Source organism: Corythoichthys intestinalis, chromosome 20 (genome assembly GCF_030265065.1).
Source record: "Corythoichthys intestinalis isolate RoL2023-P3 chromosome 20, ASM3026506v1, whole genome shotgun sequence".
Lineage (NCBI taxonomy): Eukaryota > Metazoa > Chordata > Actinopteri > Syngnathiformes > Syngnathidae > Corythoichthys > Corythoichthys intestinalis.
This window is the reverse complement of record NC_080414.1, coordinates 22,008,226-22,034,236: the sequence shown is the minus strand read 5'-3', so window position 1 is coordinate 22,034,236 and position 26,011 is coordinate 22,008,226. Positions and strand designations below refer to the sequence as shown.

General features: G+C 41.1%; 1 protein-coding gene across 1 annotated transcript in view; it reads right to left on the bottom strand.

The window, feature by feature from the left end:
- Window positions 1–25,601, bottom strand: part of dipk2ab (divergent protein kinase domain 2Ab) — a 48,632-nt gene extending 23,031 nt beyond the window's left edge. Inside the window, exons 1-2 of the mRNA XM_057824711.1 lie at window positions 25,105–25,601; window positions 13,105–13,982 (exon numbers count right to left, since the gene is read on the bottom strand). Of these exons, the coding sequence (XP_057680694.1) occupies window positions 13,105–13,758 (654 nt within the window). The 5' untranslated portion in view covers window positions 13,759–13,982; window positions 25,105–25,601. The remainder of the gene's footprint in view (window positions 1–13,104; window positions 13,983–25,104) is intronic.
- Window positions 25,602–26,011: the final 410 nt, after the last annotated feature.

Sequence of the window (26,011 nt, the reverse complement as noted above, 5' to 3'; positions counted from 1 at the left end):
CAGACCTCACAAGGGAACAGGCATTAATCGCTCCATCCTAGCACACATGTGGCTAGATATTTTTCTGTGATAGCTATCGCCCCCAAACTTGCTCTTTGCAAGCTTAGTTCCGTTCACCAACCCTGCAATTAAACCCTGCAATGTTGTCCGATGCTCATAGCTGTAAATTTCTTGTCCGAAAACAAAGTTGGAGGAAAGTATTTGCGTAAAGCGTGGACAGACAAAAGATGTGTGAAGTGTGGTTTGATTACGAATGTCCTCAGTCTGCCTCATTACTAGGGGTGCACGATATCCATTTTTGAAACCGATACTGATATCGATAACTTCCTGCTCCTCAAAGCCGATACAGACATCGATAACCGATAATAAGTATATAATTTTTACATGTATAACCTGAGTTTTTGAACACCTGGAGGCTTAAAAAAACAAAAACAAAACAAAAAAAACAACTAGTGGTGGATTCAACATTGATTTGCCTTTGATCTCAAGAGATTTTTTATAATGACATGAACAAAACAGTGTGTTTCACTTCTGCACTGCCCGACAGCCAGCTAAGAATGAATGAACTTCCATAAACCACAAGGCTTGGTCTTTTCTTGCTTTTATGGGAAGACACTCGTCTTAATATTGTGAAAGTACAACAGAAAAATACACATATTCAATACTCAGTATACAACAAACTGCAAAATACACTTATACACACACAACTATTATATGTATAGCATAGCACACTAGCTTGAGCTATGAAAGCATTGGCTGGCTTCTATAACACAACTTATGAAGTTCTGTACATATGACCCTTCACCACAGAAGTAAACATATATTGCACATCCATATGTTATAGTAAACATAAAATACTTACATATATTTCCGAGGCAGAAACGTAACAGAAAGCATTCACGACTGTCAATGCTACCGCTAGACCCTGCAATGTCTAAGTGATTGAACCAAACTACTGTAACAAAAAATAGATGCAGTGAATTATTCTGACCAGCAGGTGGGAGCAATGCCCCGCAAATGGTCAACTGATTTCCCATACTAGTGTGTAAAACGTAAAGCCAGAACAGTACATATTATCGCTCCTATTATGAATGTTATTGGAATTATCGGGATGACGTCATAATTCCTATTATCGGACCGATAATTATCGGACCAATAATCATCGTGCACCAGTACTCATTACTATGGACAATGTTCAAAGACTGCAAAGTCACCCTCTATGGAGCTTACGGACTTCCAGGGAAGAGGGAAAATTGTTCTGTAAAGACAACTAAAACTACGAAAAGAATTCTGAGCACTTTTTGTAAGCTTTATATTTGACTGTCGCGCACGTTTTAAGCATATTTTCCATATAATTGGAGTTGGTTTATTGGAATAAATGTAGTCCCCCCCCCCCTTTCATAGTGATCCACAAAAACCGCTTCTTTATTCATTGCATGTCAGTCAAAACTCCTATCAGGGCATATTGATTAAATAAGTTTTAACACAAAGATTGAAATCCTTTCAAGACATCACTTTGTAGCTCTTGCAGTAGACATTTACTGTATGAAGTCTGTTGGTGACTGAGTCAGTTTGAACACGATTTTTTTTCCCTTTGATTTCAAAACATGCCAAACATGGCTGGTATTAAAATCTGCATGGGAAATCCTTCATTACTGAATGTGGGTGGAAAATCCTTGTTAAAAAAAAAAAAAATCTAGCTAAATCTTTTGAGTTCCGTCTTCGGGAAAGGAGAGAAGATGGGAGGGGCAGAACTTGTGGTTTAGAGTGATAACTGTGTGCTGACCTGAACCTGAGCCATTGAGTACAAACCTCATAAATCGCCTTTACTAGGAAACCCAGGAATGTATCAAGTCAAAGGCAAGCGGTGTTGAACCAGTCTGGGTGGTTGTGCTGCCCACACAGACTGGGGAGGAACCCAACTGGAACTTAGGCCTCAGTTCCAAGGGCTGCGGGTTTGAGGCCAGCATCAAGGGTTGTGTATTGCAGAAAAGCAGGCAATTATCTCGGAGGACCACAGAGTGGCATTAAATGTAAGACTGCTGCAGCTACTCACCCTGTGCTCTAAACATCGCTGAAGAGAGAACCATCTAGCGACTCAGTATTTTCAATTTGAGACGGGAATTTCATAAAACAGTCACAGAGAGGTTGTTCTGTCCCAAGGTGGCTATACTTCCAAGAAGAGTGAATTCAGATATGTAAAGATGCTGCATCATGGGTAAATATTTTCTCTGACAGAAGCCAAGTGCCTTGTTCTTTTAATGCGATAGACAATTTTATTACAGAGGGAAAGTGCTGAAACACAGAGTCTCGCTATAATGTTGAGATGCATGAATCTCCAGGGCATGCAGAAGAGCAAATAGCTAATTTTTACTAATCCATATTGGTTGTGGTTATGTTAAGAAGCCCAAGGGGAAGTTGTGAATTGTGTTTGACTCTCTGGCGTTGAAGTTCTGTGTCCTGGTGAGCAGGCCAGTGGACATAAGAGTGGGGTGGGTAGCAGGCGTTGACAGAAGGAAGCTTGAGTTGGGGGGAGCTGGGAGCTAGTGGGTGGTATAAGGTGCTTCGGTGGGGGCTCAACCACAGGCATTTACACCTAACCAAACACAGCTGTCATGCATGTGTTTGTTGAGGATTATGGTGACACAAGCAGACAGGCTCATTCAAATGGGAAACAACACCACAAGGCTCTGGCTTGTACAACACAGACTCCCATCAAACTTTTCCCTGCCCTCCGCCCTCCAGCAGGGAAGCCGTCCAATGAGGGCATCCAAAAGAGGGGAGTTGGGTCTGGATAACTCTCTATCCTAACAGGATTCAGTCTGTACACAAAGGCCTAGAAGAATAATGAAAGGGGGATTGGGACCACTCGAAGCAGGGTTAAGCGGCGTAAACAACTCCCCTCTTATGCACTAAGGAGTGTCACGATTCCCGGGAACCAGGAACAAAATAAGGAATTAATCTCTAAAGACTATTTACTGATGGACCTCAGCCACTGAAACTGCCTCTAGGGATGGGAGACAAAGTCACAACAGAACTGAATGGGTGTCTGTGATTACAAAGATAAAAACTGCCTGGAAAAACAAAAAATAACTTTTTCATTACATTTTCATACAAGATGTTTCCAATTTAGTAAATTTTAAGATTGCATGGCAAATATTATACTCTTGTAATAAGGACTGCAATGCATTTTATCAAATTTATTTCACATGTAATGTAATGTATTGTATTGGTTTCTTGCTTTACAATGAACTGATCACGGGAGAGTCATGTTTCAGGTATCATCTTCACCATGTGAGGCAGGAGTACCGTTGTTTACCTTCACTTCAGTCTCCAAAGAAGTTGTGGATTGTGATTGATTATTCAGAACCTCATTAAATACACAACAAGGCTAAAAAACACCTCTCCACGATTTGGGGAAAAACAAAGACTGCAGCAGGCTGTTGAAAGAGCTTTTGAATGTTTACTTTCACATTTACGTTAAGATCCTGCTGTCAAAAATCTTAGCGTCAACGATAAGGTCATTCATCAAATATGTGCTTCGCTTTCTTCTGCAATGCGGCGTCAGTGTCAGATGTTGTGCGGAAAAACAGATGGCGCTACGCGACAGGATCTTTCTGACAAGCATGTTGGTGTCAGCCAAGGACGGAGTGTTAAGTGAGGAGGTGGTTCTTGGGAAGGTGGTAACGAAAAGGGAGGAAAAAGAGGCACAGATTTGAGTCTGGAGGAGATGAGAGTACCGCTGGCTGAGTGAAGCCCACAGCCTGTCAGTTCCTATTCTGAGCTTCACTGAGCAAAACCGAGCAGAGGACCAAAAAGGGTGCGAGCACAGTCACATGTTCCTGGCCCACTTGCAAGGCTTAATGATTTGGAATGGTAGACCGAGCAAAATGAATCTAATTCTCAGCTGGGCCAGATGTACGGTAGCACATCGAACGCGAACATCACCTGATGAATCAGTGAGTCATTTAGCCAAAAGGAAACGGTGCCAAGAATGGTAAATTAACTGCAACAATGAAAAGGCTTTATAACCAAGGGTGGGGAGAGACGCGAGATCAGCATTTCTAAAATACATACATCCCGAGGCATGTTCCATCTAAAAAGGGAGAGAGCAACAAGCTTTGTAGTGTTTTCGCCTTTGTAGTGTTGCACCCAATCCGAACTGACGCAAATACCCATCTGCCCTTTAAGCATTTTCCACATTTCAGATCACGTACATATTTTCAACTGAGTTTGTATGCCGCAACATAATACGTTTTTCCATAATGTGAAGCTTGAGAGAGCAATTTTTAACTTTTAATCATGTTAAAATTTGGCTTGCCATCAAGCGACTCCGAAAAATTACCATCAACCAGTATAACCTGCCCGCAACAATGATTGTTAGTTGGACCGAGGTAAGAGTCGGTCAGTATCTGAGGAGTTGTTACCTGAATGTTTTGTTCACTATGCTTGGATAATTAGGAGGAGCATTAGAGCATAGAAAATGTGTGCATTTCACAAAGCTGTATGCAAAAACAGGCACTCCTCGGTGCGCAAATAATTTTTCACGTTCTCTATTGCGGTGGAATGCTCACTGAGCCATTTCACTGTATTGAATGAGAACAACACTGCAAACACTGCAGGCTGGTGTAGCAAACAGTGAGAAAAGAAGACTGATCTACTAAAATATGCCTGTATTGATTTCCCAGTCTTAGCCCCAGGCATCTCTTTATGACTTGATTTTCGTGCAAACTGAATTATGATGCCAATATTAAATAAGAGGCCAAATCAATTGGCACCATGTGACTTCTCGCATTGAGGAGGAAGACAAGACCTTAACACATGCATAAATTCACTGTCTGGTGACAATGGTATTTACTAGAGATGTCCGATCACGTCATTTTCAAAGTATCGGAATCGGCAAAAAAATATCGGCCATGCCTTTTTTTTAATAGATATATATTTTTAATCAAGTCTTTTTCTAATTGTATTTAACGTTACAGACATAATATGTTACACTCATCCAGAGTCTTTAGTTTAGGCTTAACGTAGGGTTATCAAATTTATCCCAATAACGGCGGTACTAAGTTTACGATTAGAAATATCATGGGAAGCAATGTGGGGAAGCAAGGTCGCATTTGATCTTTTTCTTAACACCTTATTTTATTTCCCAACGCAGAGAAGATATAGCAATTGCTAGCACTACGCACAGTCATGGTTCCACTTCCCAACATGGTTCCACTTACCATCATGATTGGGGCATGGCTGCAGTATCATTTACTGAAAGCTAAACAAATACACTAGATGGCAATATTTAGTCACAATATACAAAGTCACAAGTCTTTCTATCCGTGGATCCCTCTCACAGAAAGAATGTTAATAATGTAAATGCCATCTTGAGGATTTATTGTCGTAATAAACAAATACAGTACTTATGTACTGTTTGTTGAATGTATATATTCGTCCGAGTTTTATTCATTTTTTTCTTAATGCATTGCCAAAATGTATATGATCGGGAAAAATTATCTGGAATGATTGGAATTGACTCGGGAGCAAAAAAAGCAATCGGATCGGGAAATATCGGGATCGGCAGATACTCAAACTAAAATGATCGGGATCGGATAGGGAGCACAAAAACATGATCGGAACAACCCTAGTATTTACTGTATGCTAGCAATACAAATGAGCATACAAATATGAGAGAAGTGTAGCATCATAACCGTAAATCTTTCCACAATCATCATGTTATATATGTCTGATTGTTTAACCCTTTAACACCGAACGTGTCGGCAGCGACGCGTTTACGCATATCGTCTTTGAAGCTTCGTCACGCTGTAATTACATCACCCACGTGCTGCTGGTTGGTCTCGTTTGAAAGTGCGGAAGTTGATGTCCACACCAGTTTTTATTTGAAGTCAATCAGCCAAGAAAAACGGGAGATAATGTCATTTGAGTTTTATAGTTTTATTGCACTTATAAATATGCATTAAAACGCTGCACGGACCATGTATCCATCTCCATATTTCCATCATTTCTTGTCCTTTTTCAAAACCGAAAGCAGCACATGAGACTACTTATCCCAAGTGTCGTTGTTATGTCAGGAAGGACGAACCGAATGTGATCATTTTTAATAAATTTTCGAGCGAGGCGCCAACTATTGAAAGGGAGGCATGCGAAGCAAGCAACGGCCGGTGTTGTGCCGAAAAATGCACAACAGCGGTTTGTTTGAGCGAGCGACTTTGAAACGTGCAGAATGAATCTAAAACTACATTTAGCACAAGCTAATGCATTATTTCATTAACTCAAGGAAGAAGATGAATCGTATTTGTCGTTGTTTTCCTCTGATGAATCGGCGTCTCGGCGAGTAGAAGTGACAGTAGAGCGCAAACGGCGAAAGAGTAGGCTGTGTGACGTTGTGTGTGACGCAGCTGCCTCCGTGACCTGTTCAAGAAGAAGCTTTATTGAGTGCGCAAAAAAAAAAAAAAAAAAAAACTTTATTGGGTCGCATGCCTGAAAAATTTGAATTCAACTACTTCTCAATATTTTTGAAAATACTTTTTTCATTGTTATATATATTTTTCTTCACTATAATCTTTTCAGTTTTTATGTAGATGTGCGTTCGAGAAACTTGATTGCATGTACGTATATACTTTTAAAAGGTGATGGGTACAACACCTAACTTCACAAAGAGATATCTTCCAAACCCTTTTTGTGTTAGATGATATATATAAATTTTTTTCTCACTATTTTGCACACTATATAACCTGTTTTGACCATAGTATGTGTAAAGGCCAAAAACGCCTATGACCATACCTGCTGGTTGTGGTGAATTGTCAAACATAAAACTATTCAATCTTATTTTTTTCTAATGAATGTTTATCCTAACAAGTTGAATAAATATTATCAAGCTTCAAAACGGTTGGTCGAGCATGTTTGGTTGTCAATGGGACGTCAACATTACAAATTTTGAAAAAAGATTTTGGGATTTTTTTGTCTTTTTGGGTCCAAAATGTGGATTATAATTGGTCAGTGAAGAAAACAACAGTTTAGACATGAAGTTCAAGGTGTCCTGAAAAAAGGGACCCAATTTGGCCATTGTAAACAATTTTTTCTTTGAAATATAAAGGCAACATCAAATGCATGCAAATTCGGCCAAAATAGGCTTAGGTGTTAAAGGGTTAAAAAGCAGTCTTGTCTGGAAAGCCCATGTCTAAGCATTTCAAGCCAAAGTACTCTGCATTTAACAAGACAAATGAATCATACATGTGAACCGCAAATGGAGATGGGGACTGTACTCGCCTTGAAGTACATTTTTGCCCCTTTCCCACTGAAACTAATGGGTCAACGCGTTTTTCCAAGCCGATGCAACCCACTAGCAATTGGCATTTGGCACCTTTCCCATTGACAAAAAAAAGCCGTGTCTTTTTTTTTTTTTACACCCGTCTAACCCCCCACCCCTCCTCAGCCATGCGTAAGGTTATGTGACGTCACCACGCTAAGATGCGCGTCGACAAATGCGACCAAATTCATTCAGTTCAGGAAGTAAACAATGCAGAGCAAAATGGAAGCCTCCTTTCCGTTTGTGTTCTCTGTTTGCATGCTTTTTACTGCCCTCAAAATGGTCAAAATGCAGCAAAGGATAAACACTCTGCTTGTGCTTAGGCAATGCAAGCGACGTGAATTATTCTTCTTCTACTAGCTTTGTTGTGAGCATCGGCGTAACTCCGGTTGCGGGGCGTGTTAAATGGGAGGCGACTGGCACGTTGTCATGACGCATCACGTAAGAGCCTACGCCACCACGTAGATTAGGGTGTTGACTGTTGACCCAGGATTTTGCTTTCACACTGCATGACGATTAGAGCCGAGGTGATTTTAACGCGGGTCGCTTGGCGGGTTGATTGACACGGGTCGAGGCGGGTCGTTGCACCTTTTCCACTGCCACCAAAAGCCAATTGTTAGTGGGTTGACACGGGTTTTTTGCCCAGTGGGAAAGGGGTATTTAATTGGTTATTCAACTACACACTAATTGTATCGCGCTTTGTGGGTTTACAAAGACGTTATGTTCCGACTGATGTTACATAACCTAAATTTGTACAGTCAGATCACATTGTACTTAATAGTTAACATTAAACAATCATATTAAAAACTGTTAGCACAGTGGCAACTGCATGCACCTTCTTGCTGTTTCACCAGTATGCATTCTTTCAACGATGCGCAAAAAAACTTTTGTGCTATCCATGACCTTAATGTCGTATATTCTGGACCCAGTAAAAGGAGGATCGCCTGTAAATGCAGAATATTCTCATGGATTTAGCTTTTTAACAGACAGCAACACTATTTATCATGTGAAAGTATTGTATTCAGCTAAGAGGAAACCAGAGAAAGACATTGCACTTGGCTTTTGTATTTTTGCAATGGTCATTCTTTGTCATCTAAAAATATTTATTCCCTAAGGCCAAATTGTCTTTCACGTGACAGAGGAACGTGGGCTGTGTTTGTGTATGCATCATGTACTGCACAACAACACACAGAAACGGGCCATTGTTGGCCTGAGCCAAAACAGCACAGCAGATTGTTTCCCACTGACAAAGGAGGTCTGGTGTCTCATAGTGAAACGGGGCCGATTTACTGCCAGTGGCCTCAAAAGAGTGAAAACACAAGCCATTCTGAGAGCAAGCGAGCCAGAGCTCAGCTCACTGAGCAGACAGTAGAAATGTTACGCACATTATTCAACTGAATAAAGCCACAGGAAAGAGATGCAATGCCAAACAACGACAGCAGGAAATCGCTTGTGCTTAGGATGGTGAACCTGAACATTATAAATCTTGGGATGGAGCCCTCCAAACCTAACTGAAGATTGCAACAAGACAAAGCAAAATGAAGCGGTGGGAATGCGATTTCATTAAACTTTGTTTTTGCTTCTTTTTCTGTTCAAATCAAATCTGCAGACATCAACTATAACCTCTGTTCTCTTGATAGGGCCCATAAATTGTCCATTGTTTACTGCTTTCAAAGCTTGTGCACAGGGTCTTTATGACCAGTTAAGCCAACATACCATCAGAATACGACAATCTCCAGACAGATTTCACCATATGTCTTCGACGTAACCATCTGCTATCTAGGTTCTTCACATCTATGTGACTCAAAGGTGCTTTCTAACATGCACAGATGAAACGTGTGACGATGAGCCATGCATGAAAGGAAGAGGCTATGATGGAGGGAGTAGAGGGATGTGGTTGATGGAAAAGTCATATGTGTTCGTATATGCAATGACTGGAGCGCTCTGTTTGTGGGTCTGAAACACACAGACTTTGGCTCGGGGTAGAATGGCAAGAGGCCACGGTGATTAAATAATCAAGAGCTTGTGGAGCATACACTAATATGCTGACAGAAACAGAAGAAAGACACAGGCGGAAAGAACAAGACAAGAGACAGATAAGGGGGGAGGGGCGGCTGAATGACCACACAAGGCTAATCAGGCGTTATGGATCAACTGGACATAAAAGCTGATCTCGCTTTTTGTCTTCTGGAATGCCTAGAGGTGTCCGCCCCGATGAGTAAAAAGCGGGCGGGGGTTGTAGGTCATCTCGCGAGTTATTGAAAGTCTACATGGGCTGTGACCATTGTTGTTCTGTCAAGACACGGTCAATGGCAGATTTAAATTGAAATTGATTGGAAGCTTGTAAATCACAGAGGGGGGCAGACGTGGCCGCAGTTGTGGGGGTTGAGTCTATGACCCTGTGGAGCCTTTCTGAATAGGGACCTAATGTCAAAGCTAGACCATAAAAAGGCACACAAACTGGGCATAAATTTTAGGAATTAAGCCTGAACCCGACTTGGTTTTGGTGTCGCTTTAAAACTGGTGTCATTTAGCAGGGTTACACACATTGAAAACGAGCGAAAATCCAGCATCTTCGAAGAGTGTCTTTCACACAAGAGCAATTAGCATTTCGATTATATCCAAATAATGTGTGGGATCTCACAATAACAATAATAACATTCTCCTTGGATACAAATCTTGTTATGAATGTTTTTTCCCTGTTTTTTCCCTGGCACCCATGTCTCACAAATAAAAGTAAACATAACGTTTCACTGTTATCAGTGTTGTAGCATTTGCATTTCGGAAGTCAATGTCGGCAGACTCGCCTCGTTCTTCTTGATGTGGTTTGAAAGGCTGCAACATCAGATGCACACTCCAAACACTTATACCCCTTTCCCACTGGCCAAAAAACCCATGTCAACCCACTAACAATCGGCTTTTGGTGGCAGTGGGAAAAGTGCAGCGACCCGCCTCGACCCGTGTCAATCAACCCGCCAAGCAACCCGCGTTAAAATCACCTCGGCTCTGATCGTCATGCAGTGTGAAAGCAAAACCCCGGGTCAACAGTCAACACCCTAATCAACGTGGTGACGTAGGCTCTTCTGTGATGCGTCATAACAACGTGCCAGTCGCCTCCCATTTAACATGCCCCACAACCGTAGTTACGCCGATGCTCATAACAAAGCTAGAAGAAGAAGAATTCACGTCACCTACGTTGCCTCAGCAAAAGCAGAGTGTTGATCCTTTGCTGCATTTCGATCATTTTGAGGGAAGTAAAAAGCATGAAAACAGACAACACAAACGGAAAGGAGGCTTCCATGTTGCTCTGCATTGTTTACTTCCTTGAACTGAATGAATTCGGTCGCACTTGTCGACGCGCATCTTAGCGTGGTGACGTCACGTAACCTTACGCACGGCTGATGAGGGCTGGGGGGTTAGACGGGTGAAAAAAAAAAAAAAAAAAAAAAAAAAAAAAAAGCTTTTTTTGTTAAAGGGAAAGGTGCCAAATGCCAATTGCTAGTGGTTTGCATCGGCTTTGAAAAAAACACGCGTTGACCCACTAGTTTCAGTGGGAAAGGGGCATTACAGAACTTTTAGTCAAGGCCTTCGGTCAGTCTAACCCAGACATGTCCAAAGTGCGGCCCGGGGGCCAAATGCGGCCCGTGTTCAAATTTCATCCGGCCCCCTGCCTCTGTCATAAGATCTATAACATCTGACCCGCACACAGACTTAATAAATTGGACAGTAGTACTGCTACCAGCATATGAAGTAGCTAACACATTAAATGCTGCTACTCATTTACCCACGAAAACGCAGCAGCACTCTAAGCAACATTACCCCATGTGACCCTTGACTTCCCATTTTCTAAAATGGCGACAATCAACAACAACAAAAAGAAAGTTGACTGTGACGGCCGATGCTTCAAGGATAGGTGGAAATTGGATTATTTCCTCACTAAAATACGCAACAACTGTGTCTGCCTCATTTGCAAGATCGTAAGATCCCGAGAGTCGACACAAAGGCTAGTTGCGTGATTGTTGAAATTATTATTTAAAAAAAATAAAAAAATAAAGCAAATGTGACACACAGAATGGCTTGCTAAAATTTGCTTAAATATATTGTTCTACGTAAAGGACGTCACCCAAGGTCGGCCCCCCACGTTTTTACCAAACCAAATCTGGCCCCCTTTGCAAAAAGTTTGGACACCCCTGGTCTAACCATTTCAGTAGTTTTCATTCGGTCCATTCCCACCTTGAAAGTTATAGCAGAATATATTAAGGCTAGCTCAAAAAGACCTTCCCACCAGTCCCTAATAAGTTGCACTCTTATTATAAAGCTGGAATAACAAACTAGACAACACTTGGCGGCTCTGTGATATACTATATTCCAAGCACAGTTTCCCAGATGACAGCAGCCCACTGGACAGAGACATGTATTAAAATTAAACACAACTTGGACCATTTACAGATGCAATCCTGAATAATTCAAATATGCCCTACATATAGTGTTAAATATGCAGTATTGCCGCCAGCAAAAGCCTCTCATCTTTCAGGAGGCCACAGCTCTCAAAACCATCCTTTAGAAAAGAAATATACTGTAGGTCCTTCGGAGGTCGGATAGCTAGCGCTGCCAAAGGATCTTGAGTGGGTGCAACAGTTCCTCCTAAATCTACATATAGAAGGGAGAGCCAGCAGAGGAATTTCTACCCGGTAAATTCCTGAAAGGGCTTTTACTCACTAATGCTTAATGGTAATCTTATACAAACAAAAAGCATAAGTCGTACATTACTCACGTAATTACTATTACTAGGTTTGATGATTCCGATTCATCAAAACATGTCAGTGGATCAGCATTGAACAGATTTCCCCCTTAAACCTACCTCTTTCATGAGTTTACTAAAAGCAAAATGAAGGGAAAAGTATTTGGCATGAAAAAAATGGGATAGCCTTGGCTCATGCGCCATAACTTAATCTAAGGCTAGTTTCATACTACAGGTCTTAATGCACGAATCCGATTTTTTCATGTTTTTCCCGACTCGAGTCAGGCAGTAATTTGACGGTCTGAACGGGACAAGTCACATAGAAGTGGACCATTTCAAATCTGATCTGGGTCACTTTCGTATGTGGTTCAAATCCGATCTGGGCCACATTTTTCCAGCGGTCTATACTGTCAACTTTCCCAAACTGGAATTCTAGCAGCAATTACGTCATCAAAGAGCGAGTGAGACGCTACGGTAGCGGTGCAGCTGTGCGTTATTAGTGCCAAGCTTGCATTGAACACGGCTTTTGGGGAAGGGCCGAGCTTGACAACAGTCATAAAAAATAAAAATGGGTTGAGGATAAGCCTGAGAATGATCGGTTTACTCTCTGCTTTATATGAGCAGACATTCAACATTGCTTACACGGCCAAGAGTCGGCGCAAACTGCCCGTATGTGTGTGTGACATGCACGGACAGTGCGTGCATGCTATTGATCCATATAAACGTTGAATATAAGCCTAAACGGGGACTATTTATGTTTGTTATTTGTGTCCTCTTTTTGAAAAGCAAAATATGATATCCCTGGAATGAAGGATGACAGCCAGCATGTGTGGTCATTTGTACTGATGCTTCTGCGCATGCGGGTCTTCTTGCTCAGCGCGTGTCGGACTGCGAATTAGTGCGCATGCGTAATACTTGAATGGTCTCAATGGACAAAGGCAGTCTGAACGGCCACGCCAAAAAACAGATATGACAAAAAATTGGATTTGTGCATTAAGACCTGTAGTGTGAACCTAGTCTAAGTGTTGCAACTTTTAGACATTACCTGCAGGACAAGTGGTTCCGGGTTGAATGCCAAGGTCATGAGCAGCTGCATTCTCTCCGTGTCCTTAAGATTTTTGAGTAGGAAGCTGCCAGAGTCTTTGGTCTCTGCGTACCGCCGAACCACACGATCCAGCAATCGCTGAGAGGGACAGTGTACCAGGTCTGACCAGCCCTCTACCACTTCGGGAGTAAGTAGACGAACGTCGCCATTGATCCTGGCAAATTCAGTTTTATACATTGCCTGAATAAGATCGCAACGGGGCCTGCCTGTGGCCCTCTTGCAGATCTTCTGGTCTATCTCGGCCAACTCCTGGTTAGAGCCGAGGCGCTTCAGTACGATGCGACGTGTGCCTTCTCTGGGTTCCCCATACTGGGCGAAGTAAACATTCTTGACGTTGAAGATATCGAGGAAGCGCAGGCGACCCCACGTTTCAAAGGAAACCTGGCCGTTCATGAACTTGCGGCACCAACTCGTGCCGAAGCAGGCAGGACACTTGTTGAGGTTGATGAAGCGCCGGTCAGTGAGCTCATTCTTTTGGAACGAAGCAAACAGATTGTGGGTGTTCATGAGCAAGATTACAAAAAGCCCCAGCACAAACAGGAGCTTGAGACAGCGGTACAGGCGGCCAAGTTTGAGAGGAAGGAAGCGCAGCATGGTGGGGACAGGATAAGGTGGGGAAAAGGTGATCTCAAGGGATTTGGCAGAGGGAAAGGTATCCAGATGGTTGTCAGGGAGTTTACTTCAATGCCACTCCGTCATGGTGCATCAGGTTGGCATCGAGAGCAACAAGCTGTGGTGCGGTCTGCAGTCCCTGGCAGTGGCTGGTTAGTCATGTTCAACCAGGTTTCTGATTTATGAGCAACCTTGGCCCAGGAAGTCTGCAAGCAAATAAAAAGAAAAGTGTTACAAATTCATTACACCGGGTCACAATGGAAAAGAAATTCACAGAACTGTAATTATCCATTTTGTTCTTGGCTAACACGTAAATGACCACTTAATGCTTGATACTTCGAAAACGACCCATTTCTGAGAATAAGAAATTGCCAAACAAATTTGTTTCAGGTCGTGTGGGAGCTTTTTTTTTTTTTTGCTTTTCGTCCATAGATGAGATGGCCCGTGGCCAATACAATAAAGCTGCCAGTGCCTGTTTGACCATTTTCTCTCTAGGAAAATCATTTTATGTACACTTGCAATAAAAAGAAAAATAAAAGCATGGTGATGGTGGGGATATAAAGTTAGCAATCAAATTAAGAGTAAAGCGCCATTCTCTGAGTGCAAATCAAAGTGTACTGCCTTCTCATACTGCAGTTGTATCACTTTACAACTCCCGCCTTTAAAAATTGAGCAATCTCTTGTTGCATTGTGAAGAGAGCCAAGTCTAATCTTTGATCAAAGTTGGCCTGCTTGTTTGATAAGACTTGATGCTCTTTGAAAAATGACCCTTCTTACAATCATCACACTCGTGGCTGCTAGTTTAAAAAAATAAATAAATCAAAACACGCCATCAGGCATAAACTTGTCTGCCACAAAGGGTCATGTCAAGAATTAAGCGCAAAACAAAGACATCACAATCTGGGATCAGGGACAACAGACTTTGTCTTAGACCAAATCATGTTAGACTTCCAATCATCTTTTGAGCAGCTTTGAGCTTTAAGATGCTTCTAGAAAGACAATGAGGCCAGCCATGCAAATTAGCCGCCTTCAATTAGAGCTCATTAGAACATGCCTATTAGGAGGGCTGACTAGAGCGAGGGCGCGGCTAACGAGCAAGCAGATTAGTGGCGCGCACACTGACAGATTCCTTGTGTTTGGCCTTCAAGATTAGATGTGGGCTTGTGTCAGGGGGCTTGAGGTGGCCAATGGAGCGGCAGTGAATACTGGTGAAACTGTGAGACCTCTGATAAAACCTGCATCCAACGCCGTGTGCGCTTACCTAGGCCAGTCTCGCTATAAATAGACCGAATCCAATTAAGAGGAAGTAGACACAGCTGTACTGCTCTTTTTTTTTTTGAAAGAGGATACAAGATTTACGCACGTTGTCTGTCTGCTCTCACCGTAAAAACCCGGTGAGCGTTTAATGTACCATAAACAAGATGGAAAGCTTGAATGGTGATCCGTCACATCCGAATGCCATTCATTGATTTATTAAATCATAAAAAAACATCACCACTTTTAAGATTTTACGAGTGAATAATGTTTAGGGCACATTTAGTATACAAGGTGAGAGCCACAATACTGTGAGTTATGTTGGGTGGAAAAGTACAAGGTAATCCTGTATGCTTTTTAAGTTTGAAAACTGACTTTCACAGCACAAAATTTGTACCTCAGCATCACGCTGACTTCCACAAAATGTCTCCCGTGTGATGAATGAACAATAAACACAGCAATAACCTCCCAGGAGCATGGCCCATTCCACCCATGCTAAAAAGTCAACATGATAATTTGATAGGGTCCCCCAAAAAATCTATTTCTCCAAGATAATCGTATTCAATTGGGAAAGGAAGATGAATTGGTGTAGAGAAAATAAAAACACAGAGCCAGCCAACAATAAAACGTCGATACAGGCCAAGAAAGTATACCTTTTACATGTCACTACAAGGAGTGAGGGAGTGAATAGCTAGGGGGGGAGGGGGAATGGAGTACCGCGTTGCTGTAAGATATTGAATCAAAAGCCATTTAGCTTCTGACATAGGCGGTTAGGGCATCGACGTGGCTGCCCAGATCTTGGGAGTAGATATGAGATTTAACTAGGATCAGCAAGGGGCTCAAGGGATGGAAGACGAGAAGTGGGTAAAAGTCGCTCACCTCCACAGAGCGCTTGAACATTTGAACATACCCCAGAAAATACCAGAACATAGCGGAATAATGAGAATCACAGGCAAGCGGCTAACAAGCTAACATGTAGCGTCTTGCTGTCTCCTGAGAGAACAAGAGTTAGGCCTCAATTACCCAAGGAGCATTACCTGGATTATGTCAATAACCTTGTTAATTGCAGCAGTGAAAATATAATGCACACGCAGCAGGTTTTGTTTCTGCTAACAAGAGTGGAGGTGTTAGCACTGGCCAACATACAGTCCACGCCTGAATAAACCATCAGTGTTTTAACACAAATCATGGGTGAATATGAGAAAAATCCACCAGTGCTGCTTTGATGCACAACGATACAGTGGTACTAGGGATGTCCCGATCCAGGTTTTTGCACTTCCGATCCGATACCGATATTGTTTTGCACTTCCGATACCGATACCTGCCTATCTGAGCATTAGTTCAAGTTTAAAGTTATTTAGCCTCCTTACTTAGTTGTCAGACTCACGTTGAAAAAGGTTTTAGTACTCTTGATAACAAGCCAGCTGAATTAGGTGAGTTTGAATAACACACAACGGTTGGTAACAAGAAACTGACCGACAAATTGACAGTTACAAACACAAAACATTATAAATACCAAACAGAAATGGCATAGTCAGTCAGTAAAACGTGCAAATAATTTGTAAACTGTCTTAAAAAAGCAAAACACACAAACAACCTCAGTGGAAAATCCCACAAACCCCCCAAGCTTTTAGAGGCTTTTAATGTTTCGTGCATTAGTTACAAAAAATGTATAAAAAGCCTCTCAGGTTTAAATACACGACTATTTCAGTTTCAAGTTAACATTTTAAAACAGTAAATAAAATACTCAAGTCCCCATTCTGTATCAGCAGGTTTAAACTACATTCAATTCAATTAATTTTGCGAATCAACTGTTAAAGTGGTTAAAATTGCTCCCGTTATTCCATAATTTCCCTTCAGTCTACTTTCGACATGTGAAAGTGTTAAAACTTTTTTGAAGATAGATTCAAGTCATGGTTTTGCTGATTTAGGAGTATTTTAGATAAAAAGTTAATTAGGTTCGCTTGGAAGGTTCACAACAGCCTACTAGGGAAGTCTCCTGCTTTAAGATGGCGGCTGTTTACTAACGCAACTAGTTTTCAATACTTCAATGTTGCTAATGCCGTCGAGTCCATCATTTTGCATCTAGTCCTATTTACATATATCTATTATCTACAGTAAAACAATGTTGACGTAGTTTGTAGCGGCTGTCAGCAGCAGTCAGGTATTGTGTTTTTTTACCAGCAGCATGAGTTGAGCTAAAGCCGTGAGTTGAGCATTGGCATTACCCGGGTCTGTGACAAGCACGATGTTTACTCTCGGGACGCAATGCGGTCCGTTTCTCATTGCGTCCCGAAGACCGCGCTGTGTATTAGTTCCGCTTTACTTGACATATTTCAATAATCGGAATTTGGATGTTTGTGAATCGTTCTCTAACCTTCCACGGCCGAATCGCTCAAGGATGTAATGACGGCTGGGCATGTTGTACCGTGGTTGTAAGTGTTGGATGGTGTGTCTTTACCCACCAGAGATAATGGCTCGTCATCCAGAATGAATTCTTTGGCAATGACTCTTGTTATTCCCTGGGCTTTGGGACTGTCGAGTACCAGTTTGTCACGCACAGCAAAAGTTTCTGCCAGTGTTAGTTGCATAGGACCTTTTTTTTTTTGTCTTCGGTTTTCTTAACATACTTCTTATATTGTTTGTGGTGGTATTTCGCTAAATGCTTGATTAGGTTGGTTGTATTAAAACTTCTTACAGCTTTACCACCACGCTTGACTTTATTGCGGCATATGTTGCACTCTGTCTCTTCGTCTTTGTCGTCCTTTAAGGTGAAATGATCCCACACAGCTGACATTTTTACCGATAAAGTCTCTCGTTAATTTGGGAGACGCTAATGTAAATGTAGTGTGTTGAAGGTGTGCCATAAAATGTGCACCGGATTTTACGGAAACCGAAGCAAAAACTGGAATGGATTATGTAAATCGGTGCACTGCAAAACGCGGACCGGAGTTTAAAAAACTGGATCGGAAGTCGGATCGGAATTTTTCCGTGTTGGCCGATCCGATACCAATGCGCATTTTTTTGCTCATTTCGGTGTCCGATCCGATCCAAATATCGGATCGGGACATCTCTAAAAGGTACCTCGACATACGATAGCTTAGACACACCATCTTTTGACATCCGACGTAAAATTTGACTCGCCATTTGTTTCTACATCCGACGACATGCTCGAAATACGACGAATTATGACAGCGCCGCAGTTTCTTTGTTTTCCCGCAAGACGGACCCACTGTGGATTTTTTGTTATTAAATGCGATTTTTATGTATAATTTTATTTCCGATTTTGATTGTCTTGGTTTTTACGTTGTATTGATTTAAATGTGATTTTTATGATCTTCATGTGATGTAAAGCACTTTGAATTACCTTGTGTTGAATTGTGCTATATAAATAAATTTGCCTTGCCTTGCCTTGTGAGAGAAATCAAAATGGGTTCCAAGAATGTTAGCTCTGGTGGTGAAAAGAAAAAGATGAGGCTTACCATTGAAATGAAGATGGAAATGATAGAAAAATATGCGCGTGGTGCACGCGTCCGTTAACTGGCTCGACAATACGGCCGTAGAATGTCTACAATCTTGACGGTCTTCCTCCGACCTCCGTTCGCCAGTCTTTATAAGTTAAGGTGAGTTATTTTTGTGGTAACATCGCCAAAGAAATCGCCAGCTTCGTCAGGTTTGATTTATTTCAGAACTTGTGCAACACAACATGCCAACTGTCCGCCGCGGCTGAACAAAATGAAAGTCCTTCTCCCACTCTGCAAGTCAGCCACAGGGTGCGTTCAGGTACGCAACGCAAAACACATCCGCCACGTTAGAACCCAATTTGTTACATTATTACTGGTATTATTATTATTATTATTATTATTATTACTATATTATTATTCAGATTTGTATTCATAATTTGTTTTGCTCGTGTAATTGCTATTTGCAAAAGTACCAGCAGCATTTATTAAGGATTTAGTGTAGATTTTCGAGCTGGGGAACGAATTAATCAATTATAATGTATTCTTATGAGAAAATCCTGCTCGACATACGACCATTTCTACACACAAACAAGGTCGTGGAACGAATTAACTTTGTATGTTGAGGTACCACTGTATAAATGCAAAACATACTGCCTTAGCGCAACTCTGCAAATGGCAAGTCATAATGTGGATATTATTCCCTGGTAATTATCCTTCTACGGCTGCTGCTCGTCATTAACTTACTGTCTTACACAGCTTGCAGTGCACATACAGATTCAGTTCTTTACAGTTCCCATTTGCAAGGTTATTCCTCTGGTTCTTGACAAGGGTTAAGGCCACTTAAAGCTCTAAATGGAAGCCAGTCTTTCTTTTATTCTGCACCAGATATTGGCCTACAGAATAGAACGTGGAGTCCAGCGAAATTTAGAGCTGAGGACAAACCTTTGCCCAGTGTCAAATTAGCCCCTCTTGCATCTCACCCCAGCAACGCCTCGTCTCCTTTGGCATGCCACTCAAAAGGGGGTGGAGAAAGGATACACAATAGTGTAGCGGAAAACCCTGTTTAGAATAAGGACCAAATTACCTAATGTGGGGGGAGAAACTTTTTTAGCACATTCGTCGTTTCTCCCGTGTACACGAAAGCGAGGCAAAGAAAAGGGGGCAAATCAAAGGGCGCTCCACTCCTCATGCATAGGAAATGAGCCCCGCATGCAAAATGCAAGTTTCAAGTTGGGGCAGATGCTAAGAGCCGCAAAATGCCTCATTACCGGGAGGGAACAGGGGTACGATGAAGCGAAAGCTAGGCTGTGTGTTGACTTAAAACGGAATGACAAAGGTTGTGACAGGCGGCGAATGACGCTGTAATATTCTAATATTTCATCTCGTCTTCAGCGGCGGGGTTTGACAGGATAAACCAGATAAAATGGGGAATTTCCTCAAGGGATGATCTACGTTGTTCTTTCAGAACTGGATTCAGATTAAGATATAAGATTAGACTTATTGTCTTCATGGCACCTGAGGTGAACTTTTAAAACCAAAAACATGCAATATAGAAATTGTTGAAATAAAGTACCGTATCGGCCCGAATATAAGACGGCCCTGATTATAAGACGACCCCCTCTTTTTCAAGACTCAAGTTTGAAAAAAGACTTTTTGAACACCACATTTTTTTCATACAGAAAATAATTACAGTAGATCTGAAACAAATCATTATAACAATACATTAGAGAGAAAAAGCATGTAATTTTTTCTCATTCAAATCTTAATATCTGAACATTTAAATATGTAAACTAAAGTGCAATCACATTCGTAAATGAATGGCTTCTGGTTTTTGAAACGTAAATAAACCAATCCATTGTGACAAAACAAAAAAAATTGCAATAACTATATTAAGCATCAAAGTGAAGTCTAACTGTAACTGTAGTCTTGAAACAAATCTGAATAAGGAAAAACATTGCAATAGAATAATGCAAACTGGTTAAACTTGAGAGTTACTGTGATCTGTCATGACAGAACATTACTCCTCAAGTTCAGCATTCGCTTCAATGATATCTGGTGCCATGTAGCGCCGTGAATGTGTATAATGTCTAGATAGATATAAGACGACTCCCACTTTTTCAGTCTTATTTCAATGCAAATGCTTATATTCGGGCCAATGCGGTAACTACATGTTTTTTCAAGAAAGTGACAGGGCTCCAGACTATTTTTTACAAGGAGCAAAGTGGCCCCCAATTTTAAATTTTAGGGTCACACACTGTAAATCGACATGCAAAGTTTTCCGCTAATTTTCACTGTTTAACCGAAACTTTCATAATAAATACATAGAATTACAAAATTATAAATCTATATTTTATTTGGTATCAGTTTTGACATCAACCAGTATTCTACTTAGATATTAGGTTAACATGGGAAATTTGTTCTATTTCTGTTGCTGTCACCTGGCACTACAACCAATCAGCAACAGATTTATTGATCGACAAATCAAGGACACTGGCCAACAAGAAAATGACATCCACACGCCACACTTCGTCAACATGGAGGAGCGTATCATTTTCGCAGTGTGCGAACAGCACATACTTTATGATACATCTCGGCATGATTTTCAGGACATAAATAAAAATGTAGCAGAATGGAAAATTGTTGGCACTCAGAAAAGACTGGAAATTTTAAAATGCACTCCAAATTCATAGTTAATCAGAGACGAGCGATGGCACACAGGCAGAGGGCCGTGCGTGTCGCTTGCCGCTGCAGTCGCATCGCACCCCGTGTGTTAGCTTTCAGCTCAACAGCGATGACTTTCCCATTTCGCCATCACCTCTCGTGTGTCAAGCCCCTAGCCCTTTCCACACATCGTCCACCTCCAACTTTTTCTTCAGTTGCATTTTTCCTTTGCAAACAACCTCGTTACATTACTGCCAACGAGTGTATTCAACCGTGAAGGAGTTTTTCAGCAACAACACAAAAACAGCAAGGTTACTGGTCATACATGTGCGAGTAGATGACAAAAATACTCATACTGGCTCTAATTTTAGTCACGAAATGCAACCATTTGGTTGCAGTCTGGAGCCCTGCTGTTTTTCATGTTAAATACTAATAATTTTAAAACTCGTCCCATTTCCTGAGAGCGGTGTGGCACCGATCTCGTAAGTTTTCGCGAGATTTCACGCAAGCGCAACTAAATAATGCCGCTGTCAAAATGAAGAAATTTAACTAAGAATCTTGACTTTCCAGGTGTATTGCAAGAAATGCTTATTTTGTGGTAAGAATAAAACAGACAAATCAAGTGATATCACTTCCCAATACTCTGATGTTTATGTGGCTCCACTTGTCGGATGTCATACGATTTATTGGGCGTGACTTCTGGCAAAGTCTAGCTCACATTACTTGATGTTCTGTTGTGCCCGCCCCCGCCCACAATTTTGCTTTGTTGTCACGCTGGTCTCAAACAAAATTAATAAGTCTTGAATTTAACTTTCCCTGAGCTGGAGGAACCCTGTCAATATTGTCATGTCCACTCATTTTTACTATATTTCCGATAAATGCAATGCTTTAGCAACTTATTTGCTCATTGCCGGCTACAATTAGGTTTAAGTGTGGAGTAGAAGTTTGTCAGCCACAAAAAATTCAAAAATAATGTTTTTTTCTTAAATTTAAATCTGCAAAAGTCGTACTTGCAAATTACTTGCGTTGTGTCAAACTTTAAACGGGAAAAGTCCGCATTTAGGAACAGTCTGGAGACGGTGATGTAAAATTTCATCTCTATTGCTATCATACTCATGTTGGGGTTTACAGCTGGGATCACTAGAGATACAAGAGTATCGAGTTTACAGAAGCTACCATAAGATCACAAACCCTATTAATTTGATAGCCAAACCACTGATATTAAACTACAAGGGTCTTTAAATCTTAATTATTGTTTTTTGTCATTTTTGGGCAGAAAAGGAAAAGCATAAGATTCAGTAATACAGACTATAGATTAATCAGGTGAAATGAAAACACGACATTGGATGGTTTGTCAGTCCAGTCTCAAAGAGAAAGAACGATAGAGCACCAACTTATGCTAATACAATCATAAAGTCATATTTACAATCTAACACTACAATAAGATTACGTATTCTTACGCCCTGTACAAACTTGTTTATTGCCTGTCATTAAGGAGTGTTTACATAAGCCTGAAAATGCAAATTGTGCCCATTTCTAACAAAGACTGAGGAAAGGTAGTCGAAATGTCAGTTTACTTTGCAAAGAAGCCATAGGTTATGTAAATCGCCGCCTGGCATGATTATTACAAATGTTCTTGATTTCAGGCGGATGACGTTTTAATATTAGAACAGCAGATAATACTCAAGTTTGCATGGTGACGATATACTAAGAACTATAACAGTTACGGTAATTAATCGGCAAGTCATTGCTTATCAAATTAATTGACAACTTTTTTTAATCAATGAAAATCAAGCTAGTCATTTTTTTTCCATAACAAAACTTAGCGAACTAGTCATAATGAAATTACACTGTACATTTTCTGCACTGTCAATTTAGTGTTATTTCCTGTGTTTATAATAGAGTAAAGGATATTTTAAAAATGTTATCCGATTCATCGGTAACTTTTACAGCTGCACAGTAGCCTCTTCCCTTTAATTGCTTAAACACAAGTAGAAAATTTGGAGATGCAAAATTGATCTCAACTCACAAAGTAAATATTCAAATAACTAATCATTTTCACTACTTATTAATACTTCAACAATTAACTTGTGCTGTATCATGGAATCACTATCAAGTGGGCTTAAGTGTGGAGCTGACTTTTTAGCAACAAAGAATATTTAACAAAAACAACTAAAATCAACCAATGTGTTGGTCGCAAACTTTTTTTCCTTTTAAATCAATGTGTCAAATTTTAGGAGTAAAATACCGTCTTTTAGAGGCAGTCTGAAGCCTGCAACGACCACACATAGAAAACAAGAGCATTTAACACTGTTTGCGAGCGGCTTTAGTTGAAAGATCAGACGAGGCTTCCACTTTCCCACTCAGCTGTCATTGCGACGCGAAGCTCCAGTTGCCAAGGTTATCGACCAAGGGAGTCAATAATGTTTGATCGCAAATACAAAAAAAATACACAGTAGAAAGAGTGCAGGCGGCCGGCAATGAGAAGATCCTAATGACAGAAGTGTTTTACACTCCAAGAAGAACATTTAAGTCTCCAAAAATCAGCACCAATTAGCAGCAGTCACCCTTTTCCTCTCATAGGAACATTATCAATCAATGCGTTTATTTGTTTTTGAAGATCTCAGGGTTATACGGTGCACCACTGTTTGATGGCTGCTTATTTATTTAGATTGATTTTTAAAGACTTACCTGATGTTTAAAGGCTCAAGCAAATCAAACAGCAGTTAAAACAAACACACGGCATGCCTAATATAGAATCGTTTAGTCCTGGGCCAGCATTCCAAAGCGCTGCCAAGGTTGTTAAATAATCAAAAAGGATCCAACATGAAGCCACAACGTTATTTTGTCGATGACAGACTAACCAAACCAGGTGATTATTTAATCTTCCAGATTCAGGTAACAAATTGTTCAGCGGTTCACTGATTCATTAGACACATTTTTACACACTTCTAATTTGGCTTCAGTGCTTGAGGTCGCAAACCAAAGTGCGTGATATTCCTGGGAGAGCTTTGAGGCTACAATTACCAGGCACCCCCAGCCCCCTGAGTCCTGCCCAACAGTCACCACAAATATTCTAATTTGAGGGAAACAACACGAGTCATCATAAGAAATTAAGCTCCATTATGCCAGCAACAAATATAGGGATCGCTGCGGGTGGCGTGGCAGTTTCATTTGCATGCAAAAAGGTCTTGTTTCATTTCAAACCCTGGCATATTTCTCTAACAAATAAGCAAGCCGAGCAATGCAAATACAAAACAAATTAATGCAAATGTCGTTGACAACGGGTTTTGAAAATGGTAACAGGTAATTTTTCCAGAAAGAGGTTCCCAAACACGGGGTCAGGACCCAAAGTGGGCTGACTGTAAAATGTGAGCCATTTCATAGATTAGGGTATTTAAATGAGGGTATTTAGGTTCATTTGAAATACATATACGTCAGTTACTGCAGCCTTTGTTGTATTTTAAGTTAGTTTCGGTCAGAAAAAGTCACACATATGTTATAATGACAACAAAGTCTATTCAATGATTATCTATCAATTTACTCTGCATCTGAAACACTGTGTCCAAAATCAACACAAGTAGATGATTCTGATGAATTTGTGCCACTTTGCCAAAATACAAGTAGTGTATTATGTTCTAGATTGCGAAACAAATTACTTACTAAAGAGTTGTTTTGCTGCAAAAACATCACCCGCATCCACTAGTGTTAAAGTTACCCGTTCTGCCACCACTCCGAGAAGATGAGGGCATCTGATAAGCAACGTTTTTATCTGCTCCTTCCATCAGAGAAACAGAAACTGCAACTACTGTATACTGTCACGCGAAGCCTCGTGTAAAAGGAAAAATAACACAAAACATGATACATTCACTTGAAATGTTTCAACATTGACGCGAAAATCAAACTGACACTACACGATGCAAGTCGAGTTGAAACCAAGCCAACAAACCTGTGAGACTTTTCCTTCTTTTCTGGTTAAGTAAGTAAGAATAAGAGCGGACGCTCGGCTCTCACGCGGTCATTCTTCAAAGTTTGAGGCTTGGGGTGATCAGGACCGTAGAAGGCAACACAAAGCGATAAAAAGGCAGTTTGTGCAAGGTTGTGCTCCTATCGATCACAACACGAAAGCTTCTCTTCTCTGTTCCTCGTAGTAGCGGCTCCCCGCGCATATAGCCAGCTAGCCTGCTAGCCGCTGAGATAAACAGTTCGGATGGCGAGTCTTAACTCTTCGTATACCGGCTCCTCCGGCGTCCTCTTCACAAAAGAGCTTAGCACTGGCGTGCCGCGTGGACGTCCATGTGTCTCCGCGTGGCATGAGTGCCTATGTGGGGACAAGAACCGTATTTCTTTTCCGCTCTTCTCGTCTGAGTAGCGGCTCACTACACCGCTCGTCTACAACCACAATAGAATCTCTCCCGACTCTTTTTCAACACTAGCCGTTTTACGACAGCTACAGCCTGTTTACGCCCGCGTTGCCAAGGCGACTTTTCTAACGAATGTCTCGACGGGAATGCAGTCCCCTCCAAAGTCCAAAGTTTGCCTTCAAATGCCACATTTCACCCTCTTCCATTGAGAAAAACTGCATGTTTTTTGTATTATATTAGTCGTAAGAATATGGCTTTAATTATATACCCTCTTAGAGTCGGGGAGGAATTCACGTGGCACATAAAAACAGAACTCAAACACATCATGTAGGGACATTTACAATAATAAACTAGTCACTCGTTCGTGTTACCGAGACAACCCTTAGTTAATTGAGCTCCTTTATCATAGAGACGATGTTATTACTATCGTAATCGGCGAAGTAACGCATATGCCAAACACAATTCACACTAGCCGGGTGACTAATTGATTAA